Source organism: Euwallacea fornicatus, chromosome 24, assembly GCF_040115645.1.
Source record: "Euwallacea fornicatus isolate EFF26 chromosome 24, ASM4011564v1, whole genome shotgun sequence".
NCBI classification, from domain to species: Eukaryota; Metazoa; Arthropoda; class Insecta; order Coleoptera; family Curculionidae; genus Euwallacea; species Euwallacea fornicatus.
In genome coordinates this window covers 1,538,168-1,562,867 of record NC_089564.1, presented here as the reverse complement: position 1 = coordinate 1,562,867, position 24,700 = coordinate 1,538,168, and the positions used below count along the sequence as shown (strand labels likewise).

The 24,700-nt window shown below is 34.0% G+C and overlaps 2 protein-coding genes across 5 annotated transcripts; one reads left to right on the top strand and one right to left on the bottom strand.

Annotated features, from left to right (window-relative positions):
* The first annotated feature begins 1,361 nt into the window (after positions 1–1,361).
* LOC136346804 (senecionine N-oxygenase-like) lies at positions 1,362–7,926 on the top strand. The gene is made up of 7 exons (XM_066296250.1): positions 1,362–1,699; positions 5,276–5,414; positions 5,506–5,659; positions 5,713–5,855; positions 6,752–6,847; positions 6,908–7,126; positions 7,573–7,926. Exons 1-7 carry the CDS (start codon positions 1,512–1,514, stop codon positions 7,882–7,884), a joined length of 1,251 nt encoding a protein of 416 aa, XP_066152347.1. The 5' UTR covers positions 1,362–1,511; the 3' UTR covers positions 7,885–7,926.
* Positions 7,927–10,144: 2,218 nt separating this feature from the next.
* LOC136346799 (ATPase family AAA domain-containing protein 2-like) lies at positions 10,145–24,446 on the bottom strand. Of its 4 annotated transcripts, none has more exons than XM_066296236.1 (24): positions 24,296–24,445; positions 21,956–22,015; positions 21,495–21,699; positions 21,099–21,243; positions 20,836–20,963; positions 20,534–20,688; positions 20,152–20,416; positions 19,833–20,057; positions 19,309–19,423; positions 19,018–19,222; positions 18,774–18,962; positions 18,463–18,711; positions 17,600–17,812; positions 17,357–17,538; positions 17,115–17,301; positions 15,158–15,343; positions 14,782–15,074; positions 14,515–14,700; positions 14,281–14,459; positions 13,633–13,823; positions 13,417–13,577; positions 13,260–13,357; positions 12,850–13,025; positions 10,145–12,726 (listed from the first exon to the last, which is right to left on the bottom strand). In XM_066296236.1, the coding sequence occupies exons 2-24, from the start codon at positions 22,007–22,009 to the stop codon at positions 12,640–12,642; spliced, it is 4,074 nt and encodes a 1,357-aa protein (XP_066152333.1). In that variant the 5' UTR covers positions 22,010–22,015; positions 24,296–24,445; the 3' UTR covers positions 10,145–12,639. The 4 variants fall into 4 exon arrangements, with proteins under 4 accessions (XP_066152333.1, XP_066152334.1, XP_066152332.1 ...); XM_066296237.1 differs by having other exon boundaries at positions 13,417–13,574; positions 21,956–22,026; positions 24,296–24,443; XM_066296235.1 differs by having other exon boundaries at positions 21,956–22,026; positions 24,296–24,442.
* Positions 24,447–24,700: the final 254 nt, after the last annotated feature.

Sequence of the window (24,700 nt, the reverse complement as noted above, 5' to 3'; positions counted from 1 at the left end):
TGGCGAATATATGTATGTCTAGAGCATTGAGTTATCATCCATACTAGTTGACCTATCCCGAATGTTCGCTATTCGGGATTCACCGAATGCCGCGTATACATATACGCGCGCCTTTATACGCAAGTGTGTAGACAGGTTGAAATTTAGAGGTCGGCAAAATTTTAAAAATTGCCGAATCTGACAGAGCGCAATTTAAATTATTAGCAAATAATTATTATTATAGAAAATGTTCAAAATGATAACCTTAACGTTTTGCACATAAATTAGAACGTTTTCATAAAGCCCACCAAACATCTCTGAAATTCTCAGCAATATTGACGTTGTAAGTTTTTCTTGAGAATTCACAGGAGTAGAGTACACATTTTCCTTCGTAAACGCCCAAACATAAAAATCTACAGGGGTTAGATCGGGCAATCGAGAAGGCCAAGCAATTGGTCATCAACGATCTACTCATCTTTGTGGATAGTTTGCATTTAGCCAGTTCCTCATCACCAGATAATAATCTGAAGGACATCCGTCTAATAATGCTATTAACTCGTTCTCAAAATTCTAGAAGGAATATCTCAATGACTTTGGGAGCTATAACAAACAAATTGGAAAAAATATAAAACTTCAGCATCTGTATTTAGTTAATAAAGCATTCCTCCAATATAGTTTATATAGGAAACTGATACATGTTATGCGTGGAATACGCGGTTAAAATCATGCTACAAAAAACTCGGACACCCAATATTATACATAGATGGACTTTTCGTTAATTATTAAGTGGTTTAAGAAAGACTAATCGGTTAGAAATTCTACTCACAAGAAATTAATATAGGACAAATCAAGGTGGTCCTAGAGGTAAATAAGAAGGCAGTAAAGCCTTGGAAAAATGAAGAAAAGTTGATTTTGTTGTGACTTGTTTAACTGGCATGTAGCGTTAGATGGAAAGAACAGTGGCTTCTTCCAACGAAGTTTTGCTCTCATATAACAAACTTTGTCTCCTTAGGAGAGCTGCCTCGAAAGTTTTCCATCGGGGATGATGGTTTTCATTATATGCTCCTTTAAGATTATACTATTCTACTATCTTGTCCTTAATTAATGTTTCTCGTTATATCTAATAGTTATCAGGCAGATGCTCCTGGGCTATAACAGCCAGAAAAGGAACTTTATCTTCAAATACAAATGTCGAACAGAAACATAAAGCTATATAGAAAATGAAGTTTTTAAGCCACGACATTGACGCTTGATATCTAATTCGATCCGTGATGCACTAGACAAAGAGAGGTAGAGGAACGTTTGTCGGGTATAGTTTCAACCTCGACGCGCTGCGCGGACCTATTTAAGCCGATAGCTGCTTATGTTATTTATATTATCTTTGTTTCATGTTTGTCATTCTCTTAGTCACTTCCACAGAGTGCAGACCGCGCAAACGATTTACCATCGAACCAAAACAATTATTTCAATATCGTTACTAACACTTCACGAATCTATTTGATTAAGGTATCGATAATCTTAAATGCTAGAAAATGCGTGTCGCGGTTATCGGAGCTGGACCAGCCGGATTAGCAGCTGCCAGACAAGTCTCATCTTTCGGATTTGAGTTAGATGTCTTCGAGATGAAGCCCGAACTTGGTGGGACCTGGGTGTATACCGATGAAGTAGGAACAGATCGGTATGGATATCCTGTGTATTCTGCCATGTACAAAGGTTTACGGTAAGTTAGGGTACTACGATGATTTTAGTAAGTTGAAACAAAAAGGCCAAGAGCAGAGATAAGTAAGTGCTAAGCACTGTTACTCAGGTCAAATTAGCGTCTCTAGCGGACCCTGGACAACGCAATGTCACCAACTCTTAAGCAATAATAATCATTGGGCTTCCCGAATGGCAGAACATACCATTGTGCAACATGTTATTTTCCTCGACGCTCACAGAGAGCAAGCTGCATGATGGCAGCCTATCTACATGTTCCACAAGTATATTGGGTAATAGGAAAACAACACGTTCTAGCTGTATGTGTGAAGAAGGGAACGAGAAGATGTGCCTACATATGAAAGATGCTTAAAGAAAGGGAATAAATGTAGACATGAAAATGTATTAAATGGCTTGCAAGTTAACAGGTGGTAGCTATGAGTTGCGTTCTCTCGCGTTGATCTCGCAGGTGAGGCAAAACGAAAATAAGTGAGAAACATCAAGATATTGCATGATACACCCCCAAGACAAGACGGTTTATTCTGGATTGGCAGATAAAAACGGAGCAAAAAAATTAGATCACTTAAAAAATTATTTTGATTTTAACGACTTTATTCTGGAAAAACTACAAAATTATATTTTAAATGCAGTTGGACTTGGGGTTATTCGGAACAAAACGTACATTCGCTCCTCTTCTGTTGATAACTGCCTGAAGTCAACGATGCATATTTTAAACCAGATAAAAAGTCACATTTTGGTCGATGCTACTCCACTCCTGCAATAGCAACTCTTTCAGCTCATGGGCGGTCCCTGCTTTCGAATACGTCGTCCCAACTCATCCCAGACACATTCAATGACATTCACGTCTGGACTAAGTGCTGGCCAAACAAACCGTCTAATTCCTACCTCGTCCAGATGATCATTGGTTATTCTGGTTACATGGGGTCTAGCATTATCTTGCTTGAAAATGCCATCTTTGCCCAAAGTCATTATGAAAGCCGTAACATGAACTTCCGTAATGTACCTGTGAGTTATCAGGGAGCCGTTCCGTATGAAGATCAACTCTGTGCGCGCTTGTGCAGTGATTCCTGTTCGAACTATAATGGGCCAACCTCGAAATGAAAATCGCTCGTCGATACAAACCGGGGCATATCTTTTTCCAGGTCGTGTCCATACTCGCCGACGTCCAACTGACCTATTAAGACAAAAACCCGATTCATCTGAAAACAGTACCTAGCTCCAGTCATCGTTTCGTACCAAGTGATTTCGGGCAAAAGGCAATCTTGCAATTTGATATCGGCGGTGCAATAGCGGCCCTGTAGCTATCCTTCTACGACAATCTACCCGCACGAAGCCTTCTTCTAACGATCAATTCGCCAACATTAACCTATTACGACTATTGAAGTCGATTTCACAGCAAAACTGCAGAGGTTGTCTATTCTCCAAACTTGTGGACTCCAAAACCCGTTTATTCCTTTGGGCAGTAACTCTTTGTCCCTAATCCTGATCTTCTGGTTAGCAGACCGGTCTGCTTTTAGCACTGATATGCATTTTGTACGGCACATGGGCTCTTACCAATAACTTTTGCAGGTTCACGTTTTCCTCGACCATCTTGTATTAATGCTACAGTTCTTGCTATGACAATAAGATCTAGAGGTATTATAACCTACTAAATGAACGCTATAAACAATTTACAGTTAAACCAATAGATTTTAGAGAGAAAAATCAGTGCTAAACTTACATATATAACGAAATGTGGATTTTCAACTAAGCCAAATTTACATTATCTCATAGAAGCAGTAACTACGGTTACAAATTATCCACATCTTACTCGATGAATAAATCCCTGATAAACTTCATTTCTAAAATTATTTTTCCTGAAGTAACCAATTTTTTTTGCTCGCCAAGTATATCAAACGACTTGCAAGTTAGCAAGTAGTTTGAATGAGTCGTGTCCTCTCCTAGATTTCAGAGGTGAAGCAAAACAACAAAGGAAATAGCAACCAAATAAGTAAGGAATATCGTAATATTGCTTAATGTGCTACGGAGATGAGATGGTTTATTATACTTTACGCAATAAAAATCAAAATTGTTTTGATCGACACAATACACGAGTACGTATTGTTGTACAATAATGTTGACTTATCCGGTACTTCTATGGATTTTCTGTGCGGCGTACGGTCTTAATTATACAGTGTCAGCGACGTAACCTGTTCATTAGAAAATGTTTTACTTCCTGCTATAGTAGCCCATTAAAGTTGGATTTCGGGGTAGAATCGGCCATTTTAAATCTAAGTTAAATATTTTCAAAATGACGCCACTTTCGGCTATACCGGAAGTGGCTAACAAGCCCGTTATTTTAAGCGTAATCCCCTAGTTTTTTCCTTATTTTCGGATTCCCCGTTAAATTTCCAGGCCAGTTTATGTAGAGTACTTCATGTCTAAAATTTGCCGTTTTCGAGTTATTACGAAAATTTTGAAAATTTTGACAGCTGCACGATCCCAAAGAAATCGATATAGCGCGTCAACCGCTGCGAATCTTGAAGTCGCCACTCTGGGGCCCAGAGAGGCCCTAACAAGTTACGCAATTTTAAATTTAAAAAAAAGCCTTCAGGAACCCCCGACTTGTCCAGAATCGGTCCGGGGAAAAGGACACCTTAGTATTTGACACATAATTAAATTCTAGACTCGAAAATGCGCTTTAAGGTGTAACGAGGTGTCCCATTTGAAATAACCAAGTTATGGATATTTCAAACGTGTAACTCCAGAGGAATGTTCCGGAGGACGTGGAATTTTTTTGTTGAATTGAGATCCCGCGAAACTTGGCTTATTAAGTCCTCTTTGAGCCCTAGGACACCGGTTCCAAAACTCGGAGCAGTCCACGCGCAATACCGATTTCCGAGGAATCTTGCAGCCGATAAAATTTTTGTGATATATCTTTATTTTTTATCTTTAATTGTCATTTTCTTATTTCTGATGATCAGGAACAACCATAAAACTCGCTTTTAATTTGAAAACTGGGCTTTTGTCTCATTTAGAACGCTCACATTTCAGTGTTTGTGGTAATTTAAAGCACAAATTTTTAATATTCAAGGACTCAACAATAAATAAATTAAACGAAAAAATACTTGCGCAGTTTTCGGTTTTTTTGCATATATTTACAGAATTCTTGCAGTTTGTTGCAACTGCATATCTGTACTCGGTAATAATAACTTGAAAAGGCCACTACGCGTCTAAGGGGAATATTCCATAAGTGCAGAGGAGCTTAGATATCCAATTCAATAGTTTCAAAAATAGTGCTTTTTAATTAACCTTTACTTACACTTGAATTTTTTGATTTTTCGTTCAAGTTCGCAAATGCAAATCTCATACATTTAATCCATGTACTGTATTTTTGCATAAAGCAAAGGTGACGACAAAGAAAAATATTCGTAAAACCAATTTTCGATTTCAGTTTAGCTGGTCACAAAAGCAATTTTTTTAAATTAAAATATTTTTCTTCACAATTAGTAGTGAAGTGAGAAAAATGAGAACGAAAATAGGAAAATCCAGGTACAGAATTTGTGGTCACAAACGTAATAGTTGCATTTCTCTTTTCCAGGACAAATTTACCAAAAGAGATAATGGGTTACCCGGATTTCCCCATAGCAGAAGAAAAAAGGTCTTATTTAACTCAAGCGGAGGTCCTGGAGTTCATCAACCTATACGCTGAGAAATTCCACTTAAAAGACCACATTAAGGTAATTTCGGTAATTTATTAAAAATCATAAACTAAAATTAGCCTCATTAAAATTTTTAACGATGAACTAAACGTCGCATAATCGATTCCAGTTCAATACAATGGTGATGGACGTTCGTCCAGCTGACAGCAAATGGAAGTTAACATACGAGGACAAGCCCACGGGCAAATCTTTCACTGAATATTACGACTCAGTGATGATCTGCAATGGGCACTACAATGACCCTTTAATACCCACTATTCCAGGCAAGCCCGAATCAGATACACAAAAGATAGTTAAATTACATGTTCTCTTACAGGTCAAGAAAACTTTACAGGTGTGATTGATCACAGTCGCAACTATCGTGATCCGGAAAAGTTCCGGGGCCAAAGAGTGCTTATAATGGGAGCCGGATCTTCTGGTCTCGACTTAACTTTGCAAACATCTAGTGTGGCCGCACATGTAAGAAAAGAAATAATATAATATTAAAATGTAAAGAGGTTATCTCAAAAGAGGCCGAGATCGGTTAAATTATGACAAAGTTGAGCAATTTAGAACTTAATAAGATAACGTTTTCGAACAGGCAGTGTTGTCAACATATTTAAAATATCAGTAAAATACTGAATTTTTTATTCTTCGTTTTTTGCTTATAAATACGAAACAACTCATTTTGATAGAAACATTATGAAGGTTATTTTTTAAGATCATTAATCATTTTTCTTCTATTTTGCCCGATTTCCTAGATATCAAGTGGAACTTGGCTTTTTCTAGTGGCTACCATATCTGACATTTTCACATTTAAATAGCCTTTTTTTCCTGAGATCACGGATATGGTGCATCCCATAGTGTGTATATGTTAAAATTTGTTAAAAAAAAGGAATTTCTTTTTGTGGTAGGGATCTCATTGACTGGCTAAACCGAAAAATATATTTCGCTGTCTAGTCTTCGTAGTTTACTTATAGAATTCGCGTTTTTAAAATCCTCTTTAAAAATTTATGAAACCTGACACAATATGCGCTAATGAACTGAAAAAACATGAAACTGTCGATAATCACAGAATTCCAAGGAATTCAAAGACAGTAGTGACTTCGATCTGAGATATCACTTCTAGCGCCGTTGTTAATGAAGATATCACTAAAAATCCAATATCGCAAGAAAGCAATTATATTTTTCTAAGAATGGCGGAGAACAATAAAGTTTGAAACACTTGCGAGGTCTTATTCAACGTATCAACCCTAAAAACAGAACTGCCCAACCAAAATCTTCAAGGATTTTGATCCTTTGAATTTCACCATTTCGTATTCAATTCTATAGTATATATACCTAATCTATTGGTTACAGACAATATTTTCTTTTAGGTAGCGTTAAGTCATCGAAAATCTGAATTGAACATTAAATTCCCTCCCAACGTCGAACTACGACCTAATGTACAACGAATCGTTAACTTCAACACGGTATTTTGCTTTACTCTTTGTTTCTCCAGAATGATTTGGCATCGAATAACTTCTCTCTAGGTGGAATTTGTTGACGGATCTTGTTCTTGTTTCGACGCAATAATCTTTTGTACAGGGTACAAGTACAGCTTCCCATTCCTTCATGAATCATGTGGAATTACCATCGACGACAACCTCGTTCAGCCCCTCTACAAACACATGATACATATAGAGAGGCCTACTATGTGCATTCTGGGAATACCTTACGATGTTTGCAGATTCCAATTGTACGATCTACAGGTAGATACTTAGAAAAACCAATAGTAATATATCCACCGCGGTTGTGAAGTGCTGTATTATGACTCGACTGATTTGTTTAAAGTGCGAAATGAAGGACACCAGTACTTCGTAACCGCGGCGTAAAAATGATTTTTTCCACTGCTAGATCTAACTGGATTTCAAAGGTTACAATGAATTTGCCTATATTAGGCATACATTAAATCTTAAATATAAAAAGATAACGAGTCTTGAATCGTAGCACAATGACAATGCTGGCATTGTGGCCGATTGGCTCGTTAGATAAATATTAATCCATATACGTAATGCTATGAACCTGCAATTTTGCTTTTAGAAAAAAAATGCGACGAAATGTAATGCGAGGTCATTGAACACACTCAATAAAAGAGTCTTTTACAGCTAATAGCAAAAAAATACTTTATTATAGTCAGTAACCATTTTTCTTCTAGGCAAGATATTATTGCAAATATCTCGAAGGTTCCATGTCACTTCCATCAGCAGAAGAAATGCGAAGAGACACCCAACAAGACCTGGAGAAACGTAGAGCTGATGGTTATACCAACCCTCAATTGCATATGATGGGCCCCTATCAGGAATCTTATTACAACGGCCTAGCTCAAGAAGCAGATACTACCTCCATTCCACCTGTACTAATCAAAATTCGAGATATAAGTGTACAGAGGCGGTCTAATGATTTAATGAACTTCAGGGAAGACCAGTACAGGATTTTGGACGATAATAACTTCGTTGTTTCAAATTAAATGTTATGTAGAAATTATAAATTATATTCACGTTATCTTTGATTTGGGCCATTATTTCTACATAAAGAAAACGTAGGCAAAAACTCGATACATAGATGATTTGCAGTAAACTTTACTAACTACTAATAATAAAAGCGATACTCGTAATGCTCCAAGACCACGAGTACCAATGATACTTAAATTTGAACTGAATTTACTATCAATTCTTTATACACCTGTTCGCACTTATTCGCGATGTTCGCTTAGGTTCAAAGGGCTTATACTTACAAACGAATAGTACATAACATTACAACAAGAAGCATTTTATGAGCGAGACGAACGATTGCGACCGAGTCAGAGGCGAGATCACTAAATTCGTCAAGGAAAGTAAAGCCTTAGTTTCGAGAGGTGTACGAAGCTCTTTCTGCAATTTACCAAGATTAAGAACTTCAAGTAAATAACTTTCCAGCCATTTCATCGAAAACTGATTGAAGTCTTAATGATTATACCAATGTTCAAGGGTGATGATTATGTTGTTTCTACCAAAATCCCTTGTTGGGCTTCATAGTATGCGCTAACACTATTACATAACATTAGAAGGAATGGTTCGAATCCACATTACACATTTACTTTTAATTCTTGGTTTTCAGTTATGTGCTACTCTTACATCATTTTCAATTTATAAGAGTAAACAAATAGTTATTTTGTCCGATAAGATAAGGCGTGACGTCACACGAAAATGGGGTTTTTATCATACTTCAATTAATTATAGGGGTTCATTTATACACGTTGTCACCAGTATGACGAGCAAGACTTCCATAAAGGAAATTTTAAGGTGGATTATTCTAATAAACATAAGTCTTATTTCTCACCGTTTCTGAGTTACAGGGTGCTGACGTTTAAAAATTATACTTTTTTAATCTTTCACACAATATCGATCCAAATGGTGATAATAACTATGATTTTTATAGCTATAATTCACGTTCACAGCCCCAATACAACTCACCTCGGGAAAAAGACCACAAGAATAAAGTTTGCTGGGAGGCGGCGGTCGATACGACAAAATATCAGGTGCCACGTTTGGTCTATAATTGAATCCTCCATCCTGTAATGTTCCTCTTTTTTCTTTTAGACACGTTTTGGTTATTTTAATTAACTGCTAATAATCTTTACCCATATCTCCGGAATTGGTAAATTTAGTCACTTGAGATTGTGAACTCTTGTAACACTTCACGAATTAATTTTGTCTACCAGCTTTGGTTTGACACACTTTCATAGTTGGGAAATAAAAAATAAAAACAATATTTGTTTAAAAACTTAATTACGGTTAAACACATAAATTAGGGAACTTAAGGCCGTGTTTATATGAGAAACTCACCTATTCTATGCCTAAAGTCCTGATGATATACTTTGTATTCTTCAATTAAATTTTATATTGCGAATATTAAATTTGTGAAGTTAATCACTTAAAGGCAAAATAATTTTTTTCGTATTAGAAAGTTTTCTAGTTTTGGTCTAACATTTCAACAACTTTTTTGTTAAATATGACTAAATTGTCTTCTGAAGAAGACCTTTCATTTTTCCAAAGTTGTTAACTTTTCATTTTAGTACGGGGACCAGCGCTGACGCCATGAAGGAGAATAGAAAATTTCGTGAACACTCCCTTCGCAGATTTAGGGAGGAATTGATTGGAGTCAATTTTTTCAACCTTGGCGCAGTTTTAAACATAAATCAATGATTTTAATTGAATTCAAAAGTATGTTTGACTACTCACACCTAGAGAACCACTGTAAAAAATGAAGAATAATCAAAACAAAAATAATTTATGTCATAAAAAAAAAGAAAACCTATTTAATATGGTACAAATAACAGCAGCGTTAGATAGACGAATCAATTACGAATTCTAAAAATTAAAACTAGAAAGAATATACTTACGTATATGCATACTGTCAACATTGAAAGATTTCAGGAAAACTCCACAGCAATAGACGCATTCTTATCTTATACAATTACCCAAGCGCAATACATGTCCCAATAGCTGTAAAACACAAACCTTGAAACATTTTTAAGAAATTAAAAATCTGTATCAACATTACCACAGAATTGATCTCAAAATTTCACAACACTTGTGGACAACAGTCTATAGTACTAAAGTCATTATTTCGAAATTTCTCACTTAAATTTCCTGAAAATATCTAGCAAATTACCTGTAAAAACATCTTAAATCATAGGGAGGTACCTAGCGACAATTTGGTAGACGAAAAATAAAAATTATCAACACTATTGTGTAATTAATGTATATTATTAGTACATGTAGATAGGAAAAGAAATCACTTTAACTTATAAAAAAGGCACGTAATCGGACACTTAAGATAAAAGAAACAACGTTGTGTTGAAATGAACTTCATTTCTTCAACTACAAAGATATGTCGACAAATAAATCATTTGAAAAGTGATATAGCGTATTCAGGGAACAAAAACGCTGCGGCGGTCGCATTTTGTTGTAACCCTGACGAATTTTTAATTTTCAAGTTTCACAACATCCAATCAACAACTGGGTATTAAACCATAATCTCTGAGAAGACACAAGTACCGGAATTAAACTTTCAACTGTTTTGGTGTTTCGCCGCTCCAAATTCCCTGAATGCGTCCAAATAGTTAAATTTACTATTGCGACCCATACTGATAACGATAATGAAAATTTCGAAATTTCATATACATGGAGAATGACAAGCAAAAGGCCAAACTTTCAAAATTTAATCTACATAACGCAATAACACTAACTCCTTATAAACTATGTTCTAAAATTCTTCGTTACTGAATTACAGGGTGGTGTTAAAATTCAGTTTTTTTTTTAACTACATTTCACAGCTCCATAATTTTTCACGACTTACACAGTTAGAATTTACAAGTTGTCAAAATCTACGGGTTTAGGAATGGAATTTTATTTGCGCCAATGCAAGAAAATGGTATGACGACTGTAAAGTAAATAATAAAATTACAAACTTAAACTATTTTTCGTCAAAAATATATGGGATAGTATCCTTTAAGCGACAAGAATTCATTTTAGTACTTTAAACTTTTTTCTCGCGTGCCATTCACTGACTGTCTAGTTAACAAAATTTTAATTACCCATACAATTAAGAAAAAATTTCGATCTGTTTTATGAGTTTCATACATGCTACCGTTTTCAAATTATTCGTAAAAGTAAAAAATGCCCTTGGTTTTTTTTGTAACAAATGCATATAGTTCATGTGTGTGGTCCATTTGGATTTCAAATACATACATAATAACCAACCACGGAAAACATATCATGTTTCTTCACCCTTTTTTTTAATTAAATTTTTTTATGTACTTGGAAACCCAAATGGAAACGCAAATGAAACATTGGCATTTGTTAGTAGAAAATTACATGTATTTCGAGATATTTCTGCAAATAACTGAAAAAACGGTGACAAATAGGGACACACTGCAAGAATTTAATAATTAAAACTGAAATTTAACATATTTAAATTTTTGGAAATAAACAGTCAGACCGTCCGATAAAAAAGATGGTACAAAGCCTTTAATCCCTAAAACAGGATAACTCCTGCCCTTGTAGATATTATCAACATTTTGTAAAATGAAATCATGAGAACTCCAAAAAATCTGAAGCAGCTGGAAAATAATTGTTTTTTATTCTGAAGTTTTGATATCTTGTATTTCGATAACAAAGTAGTTTTACACTGAACGGTGTGTCCCATTATAAAGGCCCCTTATTTAATTCTTTGTTTTAAATCTTATAAAAAATCGTTTATATACAAAATATAGGATTTTGCCTAAAGACGTAAACACACCATATATTGAATAAACATGATGTCTCATAAAAACGTGCCTCAACGTGTGCTTTTATATTAGTTCTAACCGTTTTCTGGTATATAACGAATGTCTGTTCCACAAGAATAATGAGTTAGATTATTGAGAATCACTCGATTTCCGATTATGAATCTGTTCTTTATCTAACTCATTATTCTTATGAAAGAGATAATCTTCATTTGCGAGATAAGTTAGAACTAATGTCACGAAATCTAATATTCCTTAAATCAGAACTTCGTTGAAAAATAACAATACACACCAAATCCAATTAAAAAAAAAGGATAAAATTGATTTGTTATGCTTTTCTAAGACACCCTGTATATCCTAGATATATTTATTCAAATCTCAACGTAAAAATGACATCTTTTATATGATTTATTGTTATATAAAAATAAAAAATAAAACAGCAAAAACAAGGGGTGTTTATAATAGGGCGCCCTGTAGCTAAAAAGTTCTACAAGTTTGCCCTTTACTTCTAACTCATCCAGTATTATAAATTTTATCAGTAATCTCGAGAATCAACGTTTTTAATTTAACTATACAATATTTACTTAGGAAAGATGAAATCCTTTATTTCACAAGAATTTTAATTTTATATGGGCAAATTCAGAAAAATTTACCTCTATTCTACACAAGCATTGATTTGCTTTTACACCAGTTTCTTAACCACATCGATGGAATTATGAAAACGTTCAACATTCTCACTTTCATCATTTCAATAACACAATAGAATGGTAAAAATATATATCGTTCCTATTTCTTTGTGTATGATTGTAATAACAGACATTACGAAAATAAATCCGTGTGCTCACGGTTGTTTTTAAAATATAATAAGTACTCTAAAATAATATAAATACTTAACGGATATTAACTGAAGAGACGAAAATATACGTTCGACCTCTGGCAGTGACGATTTTATCACTAGTTCTCCTTTGACGTATTCGGTGAACTACTGGAAGAGTCGGCGTTTAATGCTTTTTTAAAACGAGTGAATTCTTTGGTGAGCTCCTGAAATATACGTAAATTTCATATATGTAATATTCGCTACAAATAATAAAAGAAGGTTAAGAGTTGATTGATCTTTTAAAGTATCATATGGCTAATTTATCTTATATACAATACATAACTTACCTTTGGGAGCGAATTTCTAAGATGAGTTTGTGCAAATTTTTTGATAATAGAGTTGAGCTGATTATACAAATCAAGGAGCTGATTCAACGGGAACTCTTCAGTGAACTTGACTATCTGCTCTAATAATTTTTCCAATTCAGTCTCAGAACATTCGATTTGTTTCGCCGCAGCATCATCTATTCTCGAAAAAGAAAAACATACAGACCATGTTTGCTAATATAATATATGTTATTACATAATTGTTAAGGAAAATGGCAAATACTTGATTGTATATCGTTTCATCAATTGTAACTATCTTAATAAACACATTTTAACAACCGTCGTCTTTCATTCCCATTACATTTCACTAGACAATCCTCATATATTCTTTACAATTCATTACTTTAAGTTCCACAAATTGTTCTACTCACCATTTTCATGTAATGCTTGATCTATCTCATCAAAACACACCTGGCTGTCCAACAACTCGGACGGACTTAACAGGTCATTCGTTATTTTCTTCCCTGAACTACAAAAAAACTTTCTTTTTTGAACTTTTTTTTATAAGGTCCACCGTAAACAACTAACCTTGAATGAGAAGATGAAATAACTTTTTGACTATCACAGTTTGAGCTAAGGGCAGAACTACTTTCTGAAGTTTTATTTGAATCACTTTCCTGTAGTTGCGGTATTTCCATAGTACTACTATCAGGATCATTCTTCGATTCGTCACTTGAGTGTTTTTCCTTCTGAATAAGAAAGAAATTGTTAGAAGATATCCTTGTTTTTTGTGCTATAACTTACAGTTTTGCTCATACTACTCTGTAGGCTCGTGTCTAATTTAGCGCGTTTGGGTTTCTTTCTTACATATCCATTTTTCCAGTTCACTCTTAATTTTCGCTTTCGAACGGGACTATGACGTGTACTCCTAGAATTACTGCCATTCGCCGTTTGATCTTGTTTCAAGTCGATATTTAGATTACGTCCAGCGTTCTCTACAAACATTTATTATCGTGACGCTACCAATTATACATGGCGTTGCAAAATATTGTTCAAGAGATTCTAGGGAAGATTTTACATCCAAAAAGCTTTCCTTTAGTTTTAGGTTTCAAAATGGTTTATTACTGAGATACAGGAAATTATTTTTAGTCTTACTCTAACTGGTGCTATTACTTATATATTTTACTGAAATTTATTTGAAGTGAGAGCTAGTCTTAAGGATATAACTAAGATGATTGAATTAGAACACTGCTAATAATTACTTTATCACAAGATATATACACTGTTTTGAATGCAAGGATAAAAAATATTGAACTGAACAAGACTCTTATAAAAATATAATTGGCTTTTTTTAAGTAAGATCACTAAATCTAGAAAATGCGTCAGTCCACAGGGAAAATGATGCAATCACCGAAAGGAACAAAAACTGTTTTTTTGCGAATCAAGACTTACCAGGAGTAAGCATATACGGTGGCAAATATTTAGTTGTACAGGCGTTTCTTTGCTTTCTCTTCTTTTTAATATCCTGGCATTTATCTTCAAAATCACTATCCATTTCAGTCTTAATTAAAGTATAGGCATAGTCCCGCAATGAGCATGCTCTATGTCTTATTTGCTTGTCTGCTGATGTCCTAGCGAAAAACAAATTAAAATATAATCCTGTCGTATACAAAACGATATCCATACTTGGCTGGATTATATTCTAAAGCGTTCTGACAAATCAAATCGATATCGATCAGAAAATCTTTGGCACATTCATAACGGTGAAAATCGACTTTCATCATCATCGTTTCTAAATCCATAGGCTGCTTTATAATCTCTGTATAATCAGGTACTTCTTCCGTGTCAACGGGTTTAGTAAACATAAAGAATCTAAAAATAATACCGTGCAGTTGTAATACCAACTAGAAATAAAGAGGATACATTTATTATTTAAAAATAAAGAATCCTTACAATTTATTATTAGCCAGCTTCTTACACATATCCCTTAAAAATATCCTCAACTCTCTTAAAGTGTGTTCTTCAGTATCATAAACTTTCTGAGCTTGTTCCTCAGTTAGCGGAGGTGGTGGGGGAGTGGGGGCTCGTGGCAATGGAGGTGGCGTCTTGGGACGTTCTCTAACCGGTCTCAAAGGTCTTAGACAAATGTCTAATAGAAGTGATTTAAAAAATTGCCTGCGAGAATCTGTAGATGGAGGACGCACTTCTTGAATCTCCTTTCGATAGGGAGAAAATACTTCCTGAAGCTAAAGATCAAACACATATTAAATTTATTTACTAATTAAGACAACCTAAATCAGTAGATCTAGAAAAATTGTAATGAACTTACCGGTTCTGGTAGTTCATTATATACGACGTCAGCGGTAACCAGAAATAGGATCGGAATATTGGGATAAATCTCGTTCATTTGTGATAAGAATATCGCTCTGAACGTGTCAGAAACTAATTCCCACAAACGGTTTATACTTGGGATGTAAATTATGCTGGGTACGTTTCGTCGCGCTTCGTTAAAAATCTAGAATAGAACACAAATGATAGAATATTCGTTATACAGGGTGTTACAAATTTTATACAATAATGTTATAGTCTTGGTCACCATAAAAGATTTAATGACGGCAAAGCTGTGCATTGTTCAACCCTGAAAATCATTAGCAAAATAAATTTTAAAAAGCATAATTACTTTCGAAGGTATCCAAAAACACAAGAAAATAAAATTTCGCTTTTTTTGCGTTATTACTATGCAAAAAAAACAACTGCCTTCTGATGTAGTTACCTCGTCGATTTACTTTCTCTATTTTATGACTTGGAAGTGAAGGCGATAGCTGCTGTGATCTGATCTATTAATCTAAGTCGCGTTCAAATCAGTTAAATTAAAAAATAGTCTGGTCGAATAGAGATGACATTCTGGTCCTTGCCTTAGGTTCTTGATATGCAATTCTTGAGATTTGAGCGACTCCGCATTCAAATGACATGAAAATTACATGCTCTTGATATTAATTTGATTCAAGACTCTTTAAAATATGTCATTTTAACATTATGTGAATTTACAAATGGTACAATAGATGTACTATATGCAATAATCCAGCCTTATAAGTGCACTGGAGATCCTGCAAGTGTAAAGATGAGTTCGCTCGACGATGATGATTATTTCTCTCATACTAAAGTAGATCCTAGAAAATCAAATAACCAAAATAAGAGGGGCGTGCATCCATAAAAGTGAAAAGTTTGTATAATACTAGAAAAGTTTGGCAACAATGGAGCACAAGTATAACCTCCATAGAGATAAATATGATCAGAAAATTATTTCTTTGATTGTCATATGAAACCCGGAATACGTTGATAAATTTCCATGGCCAGCCATGCATCAACCAGTTATATGGTACGAACTGTACATAAGTTTTTTCTTTGTCTGCTTCATTACCTTATCACCTGAGCCAATACCTAATGCCAATAATCTTCTCTCATATTAAAATTTTAAATTTCGTTTTCATTTTTTCCTGAGATTATTTCAAGACAATTTAGTTTCTACTTCGATGTTTATTGCTCTATAAAATTATGTAACTGTTCTGTAAAAAAAAAGAGAAAATAACTGCCATTTGCAAATTGAATTCAACAATGCCGAATTTGAACTCACCTTAGCATATTATACATCTATAATACTATACGCATTACATTTTACTACACAGCCTATAAATTCGAAAACGAACCACCCTCGTTCTTTCGATTCTTAGAGAAAATATGTAAATATGCAAAAACACGTCGATTTTATTTTCGATGGGGACATTCTTCAATTCGGTTTTCTTCCAAATTGCATGTACCCTCGAGCGAGGATGGAAAGAACCAGTAAAATCTTAAAAGGGAAGGAGGATTGAGTTATACTTTATTTGACAAGTGTTTCAATTATCTTTCCAAATGCACCTCTTTGTTTTTTATGAAGAAGTTTTTAATAAATAATGTCCAAATAGTAAATAAGCTTAGGTATCAACTGTGTTGTGAACAAATTGTTTACTAATGTTTTAAGTGTTAAAACTGCTTAATGGTTATTTTTGTCCCCGCTAAAGGATACATGCAATTTAATGGAAAACCAACTTAAAGAATGTCCCCTTGAAAATAAAATCGATGTGTTTTTGCATACATATTTTCTATAAGGATCGAAATACTAGGGTGATTTGTTTTCAAATTAACACGCCGTATGTAGTATTATGTAATGTATTACTAGTTTACATAATACTACTTTAGTGCATAATACAATAGATATATGACATTAATTAGAAAAATCAACTTACTTGTATACAAACTTCCTCGGGTGTTCGACCCGGATCCCGGAACAACGTAGCCAAATCCAACAAATAAGAATGTATGTGTTCCATTCTGAAAAGTAAGGCAGGAGCTACATGATTTGATTGGCCGTGTTGAGGACCGTCACCAGTAAGCAATAACTGAGCGGGTTTTAAATTCGTTGAAAGTTTAACTCTGACAAGAGAAATTCTTTAATATTAAAACACATTTACATCTCTCATTTATTTACTTAGACAACGCGGTGTTAAGTCCGTGAGGAAAGCCTTGTTCCAACGCTCCTAAAGAACTTTTAATGGCACATCCTAACAGAGGTTCTAAAATAGGAATTAACTTCTTGCCCAGTCCGGAGGACATTCTGTGAGACGATGGTATTAGCATAGACTTTGCTCTTAAAAAGTCAATTTTTTCCACCTTAAAAGTAAATAAAATATATTGTTGTGTGTATAAGAATATTATCCATGAATGGGCCTACCATCACTTTACTGGGATCTAAAAGCAACCTTTGCTCGGAATCGTAAACCTGAGGGTATGTTCTTCTAAAGCTCTGAATCACCGCTTCTGAACATAAGGCCCTCAAATCTGAACCGCAATATCCCACGGTATTTTCAGCCAGGTATTTCTGAAGGTCGTCGCTAGGAGGTTGCACCCATTTTGATATGTGAACTTTCAGAATATCTTCACGTTCCTAAAATAGACAATTAAAGAGGAAATGTCTTTTTCCTTTTTTGAACGATGTGTATTTTTTAATAGCCGAATTGCAAATTTCCTTAATTAGCAGTTTGTTTTTAGTCAAACCTGCATTGATATTTAAAAGTTACTTAGATTTTCGATTATTGTTTAAATAATACTATTCCAATATGGCGTTCATAAGAAATAAAAAACCTTTCTATAACCATTTTCCGAAATCAATTTAACCGGATGACAAGTTTGCAATGTTTTATATTTAAGTTCCCTATTTAAAATTTTCTTGACAATGTCCTATTTTCAATTTCCTACAATCAGTTGTTCGATTCTGATTTTATTAATGTTTTAATAGATTTTTAATATCATTGATTCTAACTAGGATTCCTTAAAACAACCATCCCTTCCAGATAAAATTGTCTCGTGTAGTTTAGCATGGACAAGCTAGCTTTAGTTCAATATTTTCTCCCCTGTATAATAAAGGTATCACAATATTTTTTTATATGGATATAACCTTCAGCTTAAAAACAAGGTACTGGTATTTGATGACGAAAGAATGAACCATCAAATACAATCTAGTCTGTCTCTAACAAAATTCATAAAGCAAGTTAATTTGAAACACACCGTATTAAAGAACCGAAATATGAAACTCACCGTTTTTGATGGTAAAGGGAAAAATAATTCACGATCAAACCTCCCTGGCCGCCTTAATGCCGGATCAATGGCATCAATCCTATTAGTTGCTCCAATAACTATTACTTCACCTCTATCATTCAAACCATCCATAAGGGCTAACAGGGTCGAAACTATGCTAGCATGCACCTGATCTTGCCTAGAAGATCTCGTTGGCGTTAAACCATCTAGTTCATCGAAAAATATTATTGAAGGCTTCATTTCAGCTGCCTAAACAGAAAATAACAAAACTAAAACTGTATCAAAATTTATACTACAAACTAGAACCCAACCTGTTCAAATAAAAGTCGTAACTGTTTTTCAGCCTCGCCTATCCATTTGCTTAATAAATCGGCACCTTTTCTCATAAAAAATGACACTTTTCGGGCTCCAAAACTGCATTCGTTAGCTAGGGCTCTTGATATTAAGGTTTTACCAGTTCCGGGTGGGCCGTGAAACAGTACTCCTCTTGGGGGTTGCACCTAAATCAAATTTGTTCCAAACATCACGTAATCTTAACATAAAATCGAAGCTCACTTGAAACTGTCTGAAAACTTCAGGATACATCATGGGGAGTAAAATCATTTCTTTTAAGCACTCGATGTGGCTATCTAAACCACCAATGCTGTTAAATCTGACAGACTGATCTAAAGTTTCTGGTTTTATGGGGACTATAGCGTTTCTTCCTCCAGCACCAGTTTTCATCATCTCTTTTTTGGAGTGAGGACTTTTTGGTTGTTTTCTTATAAGTAATAAAGCTTTGTTTTTTTTTATGAACTTGAACACTAAAGTATAACGATGGAAGCAAAAAGCCATAAAATTGCTTACCGGCATCTTTCAGATGAACTCGAAGAAGAACTGGAATCGGAAGAACTCTTCCTTCTTCTATTAAATCTTCGCCGACTGCGCCGTTCACGTTGAGGACGCAACATCGAAGTTTGCACTGTAATGTGAGAATGTGATACTCAACTTAGACGACAAATGTGCCCATTGTAATATTTTAAAACGATTTTTTTTTAATATTATTAATTAAACAATAAGAAAGTACCCATCTTCCACTCTCAAGATGGGTATTCCAAAAATCATTAAAGACACAGAGTCAATTGGAGATTAAATTGTATATTATATAATAAAGTAATAATAAATTATATTGAAAAGTGGTCAGATGTCATTTAATCCATCCCATTGATCTTCAGTTCAAATATTTAGAAAATATGACTTTGTAGGGATATCTTGATGAATAATAAGGAAAAATGACAGCATTGATGGCTGCATACATGGCCAAAAACTAAACTTTCTATCCCTTTGGTCTTTTCCCCTGGCTACCAGGTTTAAGATTCTAATACACTTACTTATTTTTTGAGTCGGCTTTGAAGCCCTATCCCTTAAAGAATACTTTCGTCCACCTTCATCTTCCTCAGATGACGTATCAGTTTCCTTTTCCCTATCACTATTTATTCTCATTCTAGTCCGTCGGTTACGTCTTGTTCTAGGAATTTGTCTCGGTTGAACTTCATCTTCTTCACTTCCTGATATTTCTTCTTGTACTTTGTCCTCGGCTCCATTCTCCACCACTTCTAATACAAATTATTAAAAAAAAAACAATATTAGACATAAAAAAGAAAGTGGATAATATCTAAGTTTCAAAGATATTTTTTCCCAAACTTTTACCTTTGGTATCTTCTGGCTCTTCCTTATTTTCCTTGCTAGATTTACTCCCACTATCTTCAATTATAGCTTCGACGGGTTCTTCCTTAACCTGTTCAGTTCTTGAGGTGCGGGTTCGAGCAATCTTAGAGTCTTCTTCCACCTCTCTAACCACTCGCCGCACAGGTCTACGTGTTCGCCGTATTTGAGGTACTTCTTCGTATTCCTCATAATAATATGTAGGCTTCACTAGTCTTCTTCTCGAATGCCTGGTTGCATTTTGGGATATCTATAACAACAGTACAAAAAACATCCTGAAAATTTTCCATCGTCGGAGTTCGGGATACTAGCAGAAAAGTGTGGAAAAACTAAAGATAAATTAGTGAAGATTCTCAATAATAAATACCTCTACATTCGCATGACCTTCCACAGCATCACGGCTATCCTCTTCTTCAGAATAAGTAACATTTAAATTGGGATAACCAACCTTATGCATTTGACTATCAGCTAACCAGCTGCCCTCAATCTTTCGAGATCTTCTAGTAACTTTTCTAAGAGGACCTAAATCAAACCAAGAACATAACAATTAAAAATAATTTACAATTTGTTTCGTTTTGAAACACAATATGTAGAATTACAAATACACTTTTGAATCGACAGAGTCGGGAAAAATATAAATAAAGATAAGAAAAAAACTAAATAACTTACCATCGCTGTCTGTTTCAAAATGAATAGGAGATAGGTCTGCATAAGACTTTTGCCTTAGAGGCCTTAATGACAGAGCAGTTCGTCTTAGTATATTTTTTTTCTTTACCAGCTTGCTGTGCCTGCGAGATCTAAAAAATACCAAATAACACTGGCTTAAAAAAACTGCCTGATAGTGCTATTTACTAAGAGCAGGTTATCCAAAAACGTATCGAGCATTGCCGGTACGATTTCATAAATAAAATAATCTATTATTTATTTATTACCTAAGATTCGAATAGCATTCGTCATCTGAGAATTGATCGTTCTCGGATAAGTCATCTTCCATTTTTCTTGTTGCATACACAGCCAATCGTTTTCTTACTAATGGTATCGATTTATGAGCTGTTTTTGATGAGGACGAAGATGCACCTTAAATTTAACAATAATTGGAATATAACAGACCCAAGAAAAAATTTAAATACCTCTAGAAAGAACTTTGACGTTGCTTTATTCCATAACAATTTAAAGATATCAGTACAAATCTTTCAATAGTTTTCCAAAAACTCAAAACTAGTCTCAACACTAATAATGCACCTGTAAAGCATTTCTCTGGTCACTTTTTAAAGGTATTTATTGAAAAATTTGACTGGAACTCGATCATTCACAATCTTTATTCTTACTTTCAAATTTTGTTTTAAATTTCCGGTCAATAGATGCAACTTCAGATTGTCTTTCTGCTTGCTTCCTCTTCAACTGCTCTTTTGTTTTGGCGAGCGGACTGTTTGATGAGGTTTCACCTTCAGAATTTGAATGATCAGTATCACTTTCTTCTTCTTCTTTTGCGCTGGAGGAGCCGCTATCTCGTTCTAATAATTTGGCGCTTCCCTGTTCCAGAATCAAATATTCTATTATGCCTACTTAACGCTTTAATAAGAACAGTAGAACTATTTACCAAACCAAACAAAACAATCGCAAACGAAAAATATTTAAAAGTTAATAGCATGCAATACAACACAACATTAATTATTAAAGGTTTTTTGTGCTGGTATTTAAATTAAGTAATTGTTTCCAATATGAACTCGAAAAAAAATCGTTGAACAAAAATTAAAAGTTCAATTTTGAATGCACTCGTTGGACCTACCCTTGTCCGATGATGCCGAGTAGGATGAACCTCCGATCGGCGTGTCTTCACCATTTTTAGCTAGAAGAAGACTATCAATACATCAAAACATTTAATTAAATCATTGGCATGAAACAATTAAGACATGAAAAATTCCATTCCTACTTGCAAATGAATAGCAAATGAGTGCAATGTGTTGGCAATAAGTCAATCCAAAATCAGAAGATATTTACACCAACCACCAGGTGTCTGAAGAGGTGGGGGCATATATTAATTAAAAAGCGACTATTATTAAATTGTTCTGTAAAATTAATAAATCAAAAAAGCTTAATAAAGATCCTTCAACACTTACTTGTGTTAAAATAATAGCTGCAGATTAAATCTCAAATTTTCATGCAGATGCTCACTATTCTAATAATTTCACAAAAATTAAAAAATACTTATAACAGATCATCTTAATTAAATGATAAAATGTCGTGGAGAAAGCTTCTGCTAAAAGATATACAACATAGATACTACATAGATGAGTGAGGTTTTCAATGGTGGCATTTTATATTGCCTACATACAAGGAAGACTTACATACAAAGAAGTATATAAGCACCTACAGAAGCGTATTAATTTATATAGAAATTATTTCAAATAGCACAAAAGAAGCAAACGAAATAATAACCCCCCCCTTTTTGAATTTTAAATTATAGAACAAAATGTTAGACCTGAGGGTACACAAAATACAAAAAGTTGTAAGTAGTAATACCCATTTTTATAGTAGTTTAACAAAACACAGTTGAACAGTGGGTCTTTAATATATGACAAAAAGTAAAATATATATTTCTCTTTAGTGCTGCAGCTTGTATATTCATGCAACTTTCAAATATGTAAGGTTTAATTATATTAGCTTTAGCTATTTTCAAGCATATGCAAAATTTATATGTCTGCTAAGAATAATGTGTTAGACAAAGAATACAGTTGAACTTAATAAAATTGGGCACTCCAAAAATGAATACAACCTTTAGCTCCCTATTTCTACTGAACCGTATTAGTGACCTTGTTATTAATTAAATATCCTCATATAATTATTATTATTATAGAACAAAAACTTTAATTATTTTGAACTACTTTCCACCACTTTAAACTTTTGATAATATCACTTTTTTTGATAACATTAACACATTTTCCCTTTTATTGATACATGAATGTATCTACTGAACTAGTATGTAATTTACAGTGTCTTGGGTTTTAGAGGAAGTGCCAGATATTTTGAGAAGGTCCAATTTTAGTTGATTAACATGCAAGAGCATATTGCGACTTACCTCTCTGTGCACTTAATCAAAATCAAAACTGTTCACTCTATATAAATTGATATGATTTAATTTAAGTGTCCACTATAATACTGAGTTCATATATGTAATGAATTTTTCAACATAATAAGATGTTCGTATAATCAAGCAGCCACTGTAGTAGATTACACATCTAGGTGCAACAAGTTTTTTTTTGTTGATAGCAGAAGATTATGGACCAAAGCTTATAGCTCCTAAACTAACTATTGCTCAAGATAAATAATTCTTTTAATTATAATATGTATGCCATTTTATTTACAACCACATTTAAGTGAAACTGGTACTGGAACCATTGGTTCCAATTATTAAAAAAATAAATCAAGTCAAAGAGAATTTATTGGGTCTTTGAGGTACTGTTAGACATCCACCCAGATCGAGGGTGAAATCCACCTGGGTGAAAAATACTCAGAAACAACTTCCATATGAGTAAAATATAATAAATGACATCATTACATATATGGCTGCAAATAAAAATTTTATTCTGTATTTAACTATACTTTCACCCCTGCACACTGTCTCAAGAAGAACAAAGACTGTTGCACAGCTGAGCAACTCCAGGTTCAATGCTCAATACATTTTTGAACCCTACTGGTTGAATAAATAACCAGAAAATCAATAACCAGAAGATAAAATGCAACAACACATGTATTGGGAAATCAGTTAACAAATTCTAATAATTCTAACGTAAAATTTAATGCATTTCCAGGTCTAGGTAAAAATGCATTTGACTTTACAAGGACAAAGTGTACACTACAACGCAATTAGAACGCCATTGCAGTTTGGATTTCTAAAGGCGATTTTACGGCAGTGGAGCTAGTTCATTTAGAAATATTAAGGAAACACGCATTCACCCAAGTTTTATGTTATGAAGTACTGAAATGCTTGAAAATTAAATGAAAATATACTGCAAGAAGCATCATGCAACTACTAATGGAAACAAGTCTATTATTTGAGTTTTGCCTGGCAGAGGATTAGATTTGGGCATGCATGTCGGTATAATAGACTATTTCGAGTATCACTTACAAAATCCAAGTAAATCACAATCACTTTTTCTTGTAAATTTTTAATTTAAAATAGCAAAATAAAATAATAAATCTATAAAACCAATTAACTATGAACTTTCCTTTTCATTCAAAATATATACCGACATCGACAATTCCGCACGTGGACGCCGTCATAAACATCGTGTCAATTGTCAGAAGCAGATAGGACTTTTAGAACTTGAAATGTATTCTGAACAGTCTGATGTAGAAATTATAGTATTCACATAGTATGCAAATGATCTCAGAATGTGCGACAAAATATGTTAAATTCATATCCTAGAGATAGATACGGATATTCATAGCTTATAGGATACCTTTTCGCTATTTAGAATCAAACACATTGAATAATCGAAAGATTTGCGGAAAAGTTTAGAAACTTAGTAGT